This window comes from Cygnus atratus, chromosome Z, assembly GCF_013377495.2.
Source record: "Cygnus atratus isolate AKBS03 ecotype Queensland, Australia chromosome Z, CAtr_DNAZoo_HiC_assembly, whole genome shotgun sequence".
Lineage (NCBI taxonomy): Eukaryota > Metazoa > Chordata > Aves > Anseriformes > Anatidae > Cygnus > Cygnus atratus.
Window position 1 is genome coordinate 45,536,663 of NC_066396.1, and position 12,545 is coordinate 45,549,207.

At 34.4% G+C, this 12,545-nt stretch overlaps 1 protein-coding gene across 1 annotated transcript in view; it reads left to right on the top strand.

Annotated features, from left to right (window-relative positions):
* The window catches only part of LOC118257368 (leucine-rich repeat-containing protein 2), a 68,750-nt gene that overhangs the window by 15,011 nt on the left and 41,194 nt on the right, over positions 1 to 12,545 (top strand). The window contains 2 exon segments of the mRNA XM_035565294.2: positions 2,226 to 2,436; positions 9,947 to 10,103. Coding sequence (XP_035421187.2) covers positions 2,226 to 2,436; positions 9,947 to 10,103 — 368 coding nt within the window.

Genomic DNA, 12,545 nt, shown 5'->3' on the forward strand with positions numbered 1-12,545 from the left:
TTGGCACTTTAAATGTCAGTAAGTTCTCAAAATGTTTACTTCTAAAGAGCATATTAATCTCTCCAAAGAACACTGAAGCAAAGGGTAAGTTTAACTTTTCTGCAGCTTCCTTAATAACTCCTGCTCTCTTAATAACTTCTTTAAGTATTTCTTTACTTCTCTTTTCATACCTTGATAAGTTATTGTTCCCAGCATCTTTATGAGAGGCTTCTTGCTTCTGATGTGCTAAAAATCCTTTTCCCATTCATCTGTATACCTGCAGTAAGTCACTTCATTTACCTTTTTATGGTTTTACTTGTAACTTGTCAGAGTTATACTGCCTTCTCATTCCTTCATGTGAACATAAATGTTATTTCTTTTTTTTTTCTTTTTTTTTCCCATTTTTGGAAGTGAGAGGAGGACGTGATCCCTTCATTAGAATGTACTTACTCTTGAAATTGTGCTGTCTTCATGCAATCTGCCAGCACTTTACCCAGTCAGCTGCACTTTTTCCTCTCCGCTCCCCTCCCCCTCCCTCTCCCCTCTGCTCTCCCCTTCCCTCCCTTCCTCCCTCCCTTCCTCTCTCTCTCCCATGGGAATACATTGTGGTGATTATTATAACAGGGGTCTTCTGTAGTTCTCTGATGACCTGTGTATGGTATGATGTTGCTTTAAACTAAATCTAGTCTTCTTATGGTCTCTCAGACAAGCTGCTGTGATAAAGTCATGTGTGATTTGCAAAACTGTATATTGTCCACATTGTGTTAGTGTGGTACGTGTTTATGGATAGCTGAAGTGTCCTACTGTTGCTGTGCTCTCTGCTTTCAGGTTTCTCCAATATTCCCTAATGTTTCAGTAAAAACACTCATTCGTGCTAGGTACTTCACTACTGCCTGAGTAACACCCTTTCTGTTTAAACATACATTTCTGATCCCTGTATATTCATTTTTATAGCAATGAGTTAAATATGATTTTTAATGTACCGTATCCTATTCCCATCCATATACTCTGCTCTTCATTTTTTATCTATCTTTCTATGAGTGTCTGAAAATTGCTTACATGCACCATGTTTTGAAGATGTTTCTTGTATTTATGTTTGTAACTGATTTATTGTACATGATTTAAAACCACATATTCTTGCTCATTAATGTGGCATTATTTTAAAATTTATAATTTTAGAGCAAATCCAATGCTTAGCTAGGAATATGTTTACAATTGTTATTAATTCCTGCTTAAACTTTACAAACTTGCTTCTGCTTCTCCTTTTAGGATATGCCATTCATGGGTTTGTTTCCCTAGAGGGCATGTTATCCTCAGCATTGTTCCCTTCTGCACCTGTCAGTTTTCTCCATGTCTTTAGCTTAAAATTTTTGCCAGAGGGTGGAGATCACATAATTGAAACTTACGTACAACAAAAAAATCTATCATTCCAAATATGAGACCAGATTTATGAAACAAGACTGTGCAGAGTCTTATTTTGGTATAAGGAAGCCTTGCTTCCGTTAATCAACCTGTTCCTTAATTGACTAAGCTGAAATAAATCTCTCTTAAATTAAAGCATGTGCTTTTAGCACTGCTTAATTATATCAAATTGAATTTGCACCTGAAGTTATATAGGTAATACTTTGCCCTGGAGGTGAGCCTAAAGTTACATGGAGATTTAAACTGAAATTAGTTAGCATGTGATAACTTTGACCTTTACTTTCACCTTTGAAGATGGTGTTGGAAGATAATGTTTAAAAATGGAAATAGATCATTATACTTGAACAAGAAAGGGCAGGAAAAAGGGAATATATCTAACACTTTACTTGTTAAAATGACTTCTTTTTTCTAACTGAAAAATTTTGCATATATATCACCAGGTCTTTTTTTTTTTTTTTGTATATACGTACAATGTTCCTTGTTCTGTGAGAAAGTATTTTCTATCCTATCTCATCTCCTGTGAAATAAAGGGCATCATTCATGCTGCTTTCTGTGACTTTAGGCTCAGTCTCTGTTTTTCTGTTATTCCCTGAGTGTCACTGTATTGCAGAAACTATATGAAATCCTGCTCATCTGAAATCCACATGTCAGTCTCAAAAATCTAAGCATGACTGCAGGAATGCATTTGTTTTTCTAAATCACCAATACATTAGGTGCATGTTTATATTTTGTTAATTATTAGTGCAAACAAAGGTTGAGCTTTAAGACTTCTGTGCTCTGTGATTTCAGCTTATTCACATAAACGCTTTTCGTCACTATTTCAGGATAAAGCAGGAATGGAACTTTATACTGGAGTGCCGGAAGAAAGGCATTCCCCAATCAAAATACCTTAAGAATGGCTTTGTAGACACTGATGAGAAGATCTTGGACACATATGGAAAGACTCCTCAGCTCCAGAAAAAGCGTGCACTGTCAGATGAAGCAAATAAGGACAGAAACAAGTTTATTTTTCAGCTTTTTGGGCAACAATGGATGGTAAATATAGAAAATATGTTTTTATTGTTAAAGAGATTGGGTAGCTTTGCACTGTATCTTCTAATGCTGCAAAACATTTTTTTTCATTGCCAAACATATGATAATGATGCTTTTCCCCTATGTTAGAAGTGACAAAAGCATTTCCTGTCTTACTTTAAACTAGTGGTTTAGTTTTCAAATATGCTAAATACTTTAAAGGCCCTACTTATATACACAGTTTTTTTTTTTCTTTCCCAAGCTCTGTTCAAATCTAAACTAATATTAACATCAATACACAATGGTCTTGCTGAAAAAAGAACTTTGTGCTTCTGTTTATATATTAAGTGAAATACAAGCTTAAAAATGAGCTCTGAGTTAATGCTAGTTTGAAATTCAGCAAAAGGGGGACTACAGTTTGCCTGGAGTTTCCTAGAGTTGTTAATGATTTGCCTGAAATGTACTTAAAATGCACATTGCTTTATTACGGAGACAGGCTTTTTTATTAGAATATCAGGATTAGATTTTTATTTTTGTGTAGTTTATCATTTTGAAATTGATTTTTGAAATTTTCATTAAGAAAAGTGCAAATGAAAAAGCCAATCTATAAGGTGAATAAATCTTATCTAGTAAACAATTATTTTGGTTGACCTGAAACATAACTTTGTCCCAGACTTGAACTTCGATATGAAAGTCTTTTCGTTTTCAGCTTTAGTTCTTTTCTTACTTTAATTCTTTTCTGAATAAACAAAATGTAAGCAAAATTTCTGTAAAATAAAAAATTTATAGTTCCCATCTAGCTCTAGAAAGGAGAACATAATGCCAATTATTTATCTGGTGGGATTGGTTGCTGGAGTGATACTATGTCTTAGCTTTCAAGGAGCTTGGATATTGACAATGATGTTAAAGCTGTGTAGTTTCATAATGCACACTGTCTTGTATTTTAAACTTTTTATGTGTATTTGAAGGGGAAAACAAAAGAGGACACTCCTTGGACACTGATATTGTACCACCTGCAGATACTTACTTTGCATCACGAAGCAGAGAACTGCATAACTAAAACTTTTTCTTCTCTTTTGCCAATCGGTTAATATTTTGTTTTGCTATCATAAACATGACTTTACATTAAGAAGCAAAATGAAACATATATAGTTTACTGTGTTTTCCAGGGTATTTCATTTCAATATAACATGTTGAAAGATCACATTTCAGGGATATTGGTGTATGGTTACATACATCGTGCCATCTTGAGCAGTACAATCTTAACCATCATGAACTTTCATTCTGTCTTCATATCATATGTGGCCTTATCACACAACCATTGTGTATTGTTGTCCAGATCTAGCCTGGCTAAAAATATCTTGCTTTCTCAGCAAGATATTTTGACATAATTCAGATGTCTGCAGACAAAGATAAAATCAAAACTGTTTTGTTTATAGAAGACCATTGGTCTTTCAAAATCAAAGAGCACCGGCAGTCTCTAACAGGTGAAAATTATTTTAAAAATATGAAAATCCACAAAGTTCTGAAGGAAATATATTTCCCCTTAATGTAATTTTCTCAAATATGTACGTTGGTTATTCAGATAATATCATTTCTCTATATTTTTTTTCTTTTAAATGTCAGCTGTTACTTCCAAAACAAATAAAGAATCAGACATGACACTCTTTTCCTCTATGAGTCCTTCAGAAGAAATTGCACTTAAAGAAAATGCATTTCCAAAATATACAACCAAAGCTGTACTGGCTGACAATTTGCGTGTAGAAATATCCATGGACATGGCACAGTTTCATCCCAAAATCCTTCTTTTTTGTGTAGCCAGGAGCTGTGGTGTCAATTGCATTTCAGTTTTTGTTATTGATTTTGCACATAAATACATCTATGAGTTGAAAGTCTGGGAGATTAAGCACTCAGACACTAGATGTCAAAACCGGGCTTGCTCGTATAGTGTTGCAGGGACTTAACTAGCTTGTGTTCATATTGGCTGGTCTCTTACATTTGGCAGCAGTGAACAGCACAGCCCCACTAAGTGCCCCTTTGGGAACTAGCTGCTGAATTGCCTCTCTCTCTCTCGCTTTTAGCTGATAAGTATTTCTATTACATTTCTCCTCTCCTCTCATCAATGAAGCAGTAATATATCCTCTAGACATTAGACAGATAAATCTGGGTAGGTTGTTGGTATGACTTACAGGTTTAATTTTGAGAACTGGGTTTGCTTCTAGGCTTTGCCAGTTTTCTTTCTGAATGCTGTGAAGTTAAGTCTCACAGAGGAGTAATCCCCAGCACAGGGATTTTGCAAGAAGAAAGTAAGTAGCTTTACCATATCCTTCCCACAGGTCTCCATGTAGGGTCTGCCATTAGAAACTTCAACAAATGAGCTGAGCACACAAATCAACTAATTGAGCTATTTGAAATGTTGCAGCCAATTAGAATTCTAGCTTATACCAGGTACTCATCAGTACACATGTCGTCTAGACGGTAAAAATGTAGACGTGTTACAAAGAGGCTATTGTCTCATGCTTCAGATCCGTAGAGCATAGCAGGGAATCTGGCTCACTGACTCTGCACTGTTGAGTGCAAGCTTAAAAATAGGGTCTTATAAAATGTTCAACTGTATACTGGAATAGGTTGTGCAAGTATTTTGAAAATCATCTGGAGAGTGCTCTTTTGAAAATCTTCTTGGGTCTCCTTTGCAGAACCTTAGTAATAGAGGAAATCAAAGTAGGTCACACATTTTGAATTCCTAATAGGAATTCCTTCTTAAGGACCTCCATGCCACCTATTTTCTACTTTTCAAATGTTATTGAAATGCTAATGTATTTTAATTAAGTGGAAACTCACTATTCCTTTTAGTTATAAAGTAATTATTTCAACATCTCTGAGAAAGATAAAACTCATAGAATGAATATTAGGTTAAATAAATAGGCACTGAATACGAGCTAGAGAGACTAGGACTTGAATTCTAGGGAAATGCGGATCCATAATTCCTTGTGGAACATTAATTCTTTTTAGTTATGCTTCACTTTTAAGTTAATTTTTGAGACATATAATTTGAGCCTGCAGTTGTCTCAAGTCGCTATGGGTTTATGAGTTTGGTTGCAATGTCTTAATGGAAATCTTCTGAACAACAATGCTGTAAGCAGTATCAATATCAAGCCATTACAGTTGAAGAAATTGTACTCACTGAGACTCTCTGAATCTGAAAGTAACTTGGGCATTGTTTTGGTTATGCCTCTCTAGAATGGGTAACTTCTGGCTATGGATTTTGGTTGATAATTGCAGCAGTGAGATAGATTTACCTTTATCTGTCAGAACTCCACAACGAAGAGGTTGTGTGACAACATTCATAAGATTCAGTGGCCCTTGTCTCCTCTTTTATATACCAACCAACTATTTATGACTCAAATGTCTACATCCCTGTGTGGTGCATTTCTGCAAGCTGGGAACAGTATTAATTAATATTTATACTTAGCTGTTGAAATAAACAGCAACAAAAAATAAAGGAGAGAAAAGATCTTACAGCAACAAACAGGCTAGTCTCATAATCTGACACTGTGAAAGAAGTCAGAGTTTTCTCTTTTTAAAAAATGTGCAGAACCCATTTGTATTGCCCCCAACAGCGAGTCTCTTAAATCCTCTTGTGTTTACAAAAGACATGGGACTTGTCGTCATGAGAAGAGTATACTGAGCCACAAGTAAGTTGAAGTTCCAAAGGTATGTTTCAGAAACTGTTATTTCTCTGAGTTTTCCAAGCAAACTCCCTGTAAAAGAGAGCTCTTCAGGGACTTTGGACTCTTGAATTGTACGTTCAAATTACTTGCCTAGGAGAGAATGATGAAGAATTGATGAAACACTTAATTGAGATCCTTTGTACATGTAAGCTTGTATCTACTGAATTAAATTATTTCTTCAGAGAAACAGCACTGCTATTAGAGCTGAATGAAAACTGTAGAAAATAACACTATGAATATTCATATGATTTTTTCAATGAATTTACTTTAACTCTTTTTTCCTTTCTGAGCATTTGCTTTCTGCTTCTAACTAATGAATGTTTATTCTCTAGTGGATCAGTGATTTTAAATGATTTTCAGAAAAAGTTCAGGAAAAACAGCTTTTGTGAATTTGCAATATTAGTGGTGATTTGTAAATGAGTAGTGATGATGTTCACTCAAATGCAGAACAGGGCTCTACTTGGCTGTGATGGTTTTCCTCAGCAGAGAATCTGGATCCAACAGATTTAAACAACTTAAGTATCAAATGTGCACAACAAATGAATGAATGAGTGATGGAAAAATTCTTTACTAGTAAATCACGATCTTCTTCATATCATTTCTTCACACAAAATGTTAGCAAATTAATTACTAGATTTGTATTTGTTTTCTATTTTTACCATCTGACATGCTCTGTCTTTTCGCTGAGAACAGAGAATTTCCATTTATTTCCAGCAGTTAGTGACAGCGAGGTATTTGTTTGCCACAACAAATTGAATAGAATCACTGCATTAAATGAACAGAGAAAATCTCTCAGGCTTATTTCACTTCTAGAGATTTTTATTATTATTATTATTATTATTTTCTCCCCAAAACCTAAAAACTGCCTAACCCAGTTTTGGAGCTAGATCCAATGATTCTCAAAGATGAGAGAAATTTGGACCCAATGTTTTGTTTTGGTCAGTGACAGATAAAATTACAGGGCTAGGAATAGAAGCAGAATTTAAACTTTTCAGAGCTGAATATTTTGGTCACAGTTTTAATTCAGGCTCACGTCTGCCAGGTAAATTCTCTTCTAATTAGAAACAGTAAAATCAGCACTGGTTGTAGGTTTGCTATTTATTTCCTTTTCATACTCCACCTCCTCCCATCCCCCAGTCAAAGGAGTTTGTTATTGTTTTGCTGTTAAAGGCAAAAGACTGGCTATCCTCCAAGTGTCAGTCTTCATGGAGTAATTTATCAGCAGGCTGCCAGCTTTAACATGGCAGCAGAAGATTACAAAAGAACACAAGGGAATCGGAGAGTAAAGCAAATATAAAACTTGTGCAAATTTCTCTTCCCATCCCTATCTAGTTTGTAAATGAAGTAAAATATCACACCAGCAACACAAAGAAATGTATGGTAAGGTTTAGAATGTTAAAGAAAAGCACATTATAGCAAAGATTTTGTAAACTCAGATTTGGAAATTGTAAATATGATTATAAGATATAAAGAAAAAATCCAAAGAGAAAATGAGTGTGGACAATTGGTAGAAGAATGGAACCTGGTTCCATTCTTTTAACTTTATGCCTGAATTTATGTCAGTTATTGCACAAGAATCTTGGCACTATTTAAACAACAGTTACTAAAGATTTTTTTTAAAACCTTTTTCTCATTAATCATAGACAAACTTAAATATTTTGTCTATTTTATTTTTTCTGAAGGAGCTGGGCAGCTTTATCTTTATCTGAGAGTGATTTTTGTTCTCCATTGTCTTTTACATATAAAAAGAAGTTTGTGGGGTACCCCCTTTGGTCTGGGAGAACCGTGGGTTTGTTGGCTTCATAGGGGCAAGTGTTATCCTTTGCTCCCAGCTGCATTTGACAGTCAGGAGTTGGAAGATAGTCTGTTTTGATAACAAGGTATCAAAAAGCAGCAGGTCACTGGAATAGACCGAGACAGACCTAGGCTGTGGCACAACAGCAGAAATAAAGTGGCAAATAATATCTGGTTCCCAGACATTTTTTTTCCTCCTGTATTAATGTTATGCATCTCCTTTCTTAGTGAATTAGAGTTCTTTCTTACAGTAGTATCTCTAATACTCCAGTTAAATGGTATTATTCCCTATGTCATACATTTTCAGTTCTGTAAAGCTCAGAAAAGCAATACTAACTGAATTTGCAGTGGCATTTATTCTTTTATTTTGTTGTAGAAAAATGTGCAGTATTGAAGGTGCGGTAGTGGAAACCCACACCAGAAAGATGGAGAGATTTCTCCTTACTTGTCCTAAGGCATTTAAGCTATTTTATTTTTCAACTGCCATAAACTGACAAATATAAAAGATGGATCACAATGCAGTATACACATAGTTAGAAAATGAAGAAAGAAATGAAATGATCCATATCAGACATGGAAAGGCAGGTAGAAAGGCAGAACTACATATATAGGCTAAGTGTCTGCATATGTATATTTGGAAAGAACTGAAATTTGAGACAGCAACAACCAAATAAAGAAAAAAAAAGTGATCATCAGTCCAGGATATCTTTAATTAATTAGAAGTTTTAATTTATCTAAGAGTTAAGCAACACTGCTCTTAGTTCAGAATTAAACAAAACAAAACCAAACAAACCAACAAAACCCCACAATTTAAGTGCATCACTCTAGTTAATGTCTTGGGGCATCTATGAAACTTAGGAGGAAAAAATACCAAACAGCAATTTCTACTGTGTAGAATTCTTTGTGCACAGAAAAATATATTGGAAGGTGTAAAAGAATTAAAGGCTTAAATTAGCGCACCTCTTTTTATGGAGCAAAGTTAGCTCCTCTTCACAATTATTTATTCCAGATGTTACTAACATAAAATGATATAAAATCCAGGGCAGACTGGTAAATTATGTGCTGGTTTAGTAAGTTGACTTTAAGTGTTCTGACCTTCAGCTTTATGAAATGATTTTTATCTGATTCAGTTAAAGGGATTTGGTGACACAATTCAAAGAAGTGTACATCTGAACTCAATACTAATTAACTAAAGCAATTTTTTAAGAATTAAAGGCTCTAAAACCTTCAGGCAATTTAGCTGTTATACTTTGGAAATTTTGAACAGATAAAATATTGTGTGAAAATTAACCAGAAGCAAATTTATTTGCTGTGTATTTAAAACAATCCTAAAAATGTTAAAGAAAATAAATTCTCTATGACTAAAATAAGAACTAATTGCAATGGTTGACTGATTTAAAAGTTGAATATTTTTGTTCTTATTAAAAGAAACAAATGAGCAAAAATCCTCAAACTGTTGAAATGACTTATGAAGTTAAGTTACATATTTGAAATAAGACTTTCAATAAATGACATGTATTTATCCTATCTGAAATGTTTCTATTCCTTGGACCATGTGCCATTTTGGCATATTAAGAACACACTTTTTGTTTTAGTGGCAAAACCTATATCAATAATCTCCATACACCCACAATTTTGTTCCCATGTTGCATTTTACCATATCTTGAAGTATGAATTAAAGCAGTAAAATGTGTTTTAGAAAAATTCTCCAGCTGGAAAAGGGAAATAATATGGGAGGCACCAAACAGCTGAATGTTTCAAATAGGTTTCAGTTTTAGAGCAAAATAGTCGCATTAACAGCTAAAAAAAAAAGATTATGTGGTGACAGACATCTGCAATACTCATCAAAAGATAACTCCTATGAATATTTGGCAAAATGATGTTCTACATCAAGATAATTTAGGGAAAGTGTTGAGATTTGGCCATGGGAATTCTTTTCACTCTATGTAGAAACATGACAGAACAAAATTCTGTCTTGATGATTTCTGTTTATATAATCTTATTTACAGGAATTTCCAGAATCTCTGAAAGACCAGACCTTTCTGAAAGAATGGCATGTAAGCAATACATTGATTCAAACCATTCCAGACTACATTGCTTTGTTTCAAGATCTGAGAGTTCTGGAGCTGTCAAAAAACCAAATCAACCATCTCCCAGTGGAAATTGGTATGTTGGTTCAAACTATTCAGTTATTTATACATGTGCCATCTAGCTATATTGGTGGAAAATTAACATTCATAAATATTCTTATTCATCTCCTGATAATTATGTTCTCACTTTTTTTTTCTTTTTTCTTTTTTTTCTCAATTAACAGTCACGTCTAAATTTTTATGGTTAGCTGGTTTTGGCTATAGTTGCTGAATTGCATGGTCTTAGTATGGTCCAAATGTGGGAAAAGCTGACCCACATTTTTGCTGACTATGGGACAACTATTCAGTAGACGGATAATACTTTCTGAGAAGAGGTGGTGTTTTATGTTTGTCAAGGGTTAGGAAAAATAGAAATAGTATTACAAGCAAAATGAATTGAAACATAAAATTGTGGTAATAACAAATCTAGAAATATAATCTTGCATAAAATCCATCTTTTCAATTTTGTAGTTGGTTCAGTAACAATTCCTATCAATAAACTGGTATTTCCAACATGACAACAGGGTTTTTAGAGAGATGATGTAATTCTTAACTCTTCTATACACCTTTTCTGTTTTAAGCTATACAATAATAATAATAATTTTAGTACTTGGCTCTTGTGTTTTCTGATCTTAAAGCATAAGAAAAAGAAAGTCTGCGATGGTTTGAGAGGGATTTCCTGCTGTTTAGACTGTTTGGGAGAGTGCTGCTCTAATTGGTGGTACCTTTGAGAGCTGAAGGAATTGGGTCTACTACGAGGGTTTATGGGCCCCTGAGAGTCAAATCCATGCACCTATGTGTACTGACACCTTGACCTTTGTTTTCAAATATAGTAGTCCTAAATTTTCCCTATGCCTGGTAATCCTTATGTACACTGTGAATTAATATCTTTCAGACAATGAATGAAGACTAAAGCCTTCATCTTCATTGTTATCATATGTTTATGTGAGAAAAACAGGAAGAAATGGAGAGTGCATCCTGCAACACAGAAGGAACTGCTAGATTTTCTGCCAGACAGAGTAACACTAGTGATTATGATTTATTTACTAATGTTACTGTTTACACAGAAAATTTCCCACTGACATTGAGATATATTTTTTAGTTTCAACCTGGCAGCTAAATATACTAACAAATCATAAGCAAGGTATGAATAGGAGATAATGGACATAAAAATAAACAATAACTGTTTTGTCAGCACTTTGACTACAGAAATCAGACAGGTCAGTGAGATTAATGGACTAACATCTTCCACCTGGTAGTGAAGAAGAAAAGCAAAAAAAGCACAGTCCTCTTCCAGAGGCCTTAAAACGTGGCGGGGGGGGGAAGAGAGAGAGTTTTGAGGGGTAGCTGTTTAGCAATCAGGGTAGGCAGAGACCAAGAAAGCTTTTTTTTCCTTTTTCTTAAATTCTTGTAATTTGGGTCATTGGCAATGAAAAAGATCACAAAGAAAAAGTGATTATGAGTGATAATAAAGTCTGTTTCCAGAATAAAGATGCACAAACAGATCATTCTACCATAACCGGATTCCTGTAGAGGGCAATTTAAAGGGCACAACAGACACTTTTCTTGGGAAACAAGGAAGAAATTTTCAGGTGCTCTGAGTAGCAATCACTATTCTTTCACTTGCATTTAAATTATGGGAATTTTGCTCAGTATTTTTGTGCTATCCCCATTCATCCACTTTCCCTCCAATTTATACTCATCCCTCCAGGGTAAACACAAGATGTTGATTTCTTCCTTTCAATATTTTTGTTGCTGCTATTTTTTTTTTTAATGCAAATGTTTGATTTGAAGGGCTATTGAATGCTAGATAACTGTAGTTTGCTTGCCTCAGACACAATGCTACAGCACTCAGCACTCTCCTGTTCATTAACAGTGAACTCTTGTTCAGATTTTTTTTCTATTCCCAAGATTCATCAAATGAGAGGAAGCATGACTGTACTAAACCCTCATCCGTAGAAACCTGGATTTGAAACCTATGGTGTCTTTTGAGACACCACATCATACAGTGGACACATCAGAGCAGCAGTTCTAGTACATTCAGACAAAGACCTTGATTCACTGATGATGTTTAAAGAGAAATAATACAACAAATCCCCTTCTGGACTATGTAGCTAAACTATTTAGCTTTATTTTTTGCCCAAACTGTTTAATAACTTTCAGTTTTAGTCAATGTCCTATTAGGCTAGGACTTATTAGTAGCACAACTGCTACATCTACTAGTAGCACAATGAAGCTGCCCTTGTTATGGTGTAAATTACAAAGAATTTTTTCTCTCAATTTGTATAATGATCTCTTTATGGACATGTAAAGTGATGTGCTTCCAAATGGTGGTAGGTAAGTTTTTATTTCCTACATACTGGAAATGCTTGTTATCTTAATAAGACCTTATTTAAAAAAAAAGTTGGAGATATATATATTTTTCTGCTACTTTAAAATGAAACCTCAGACTTTAGTCCTTTAACTGCTAAATTATCGT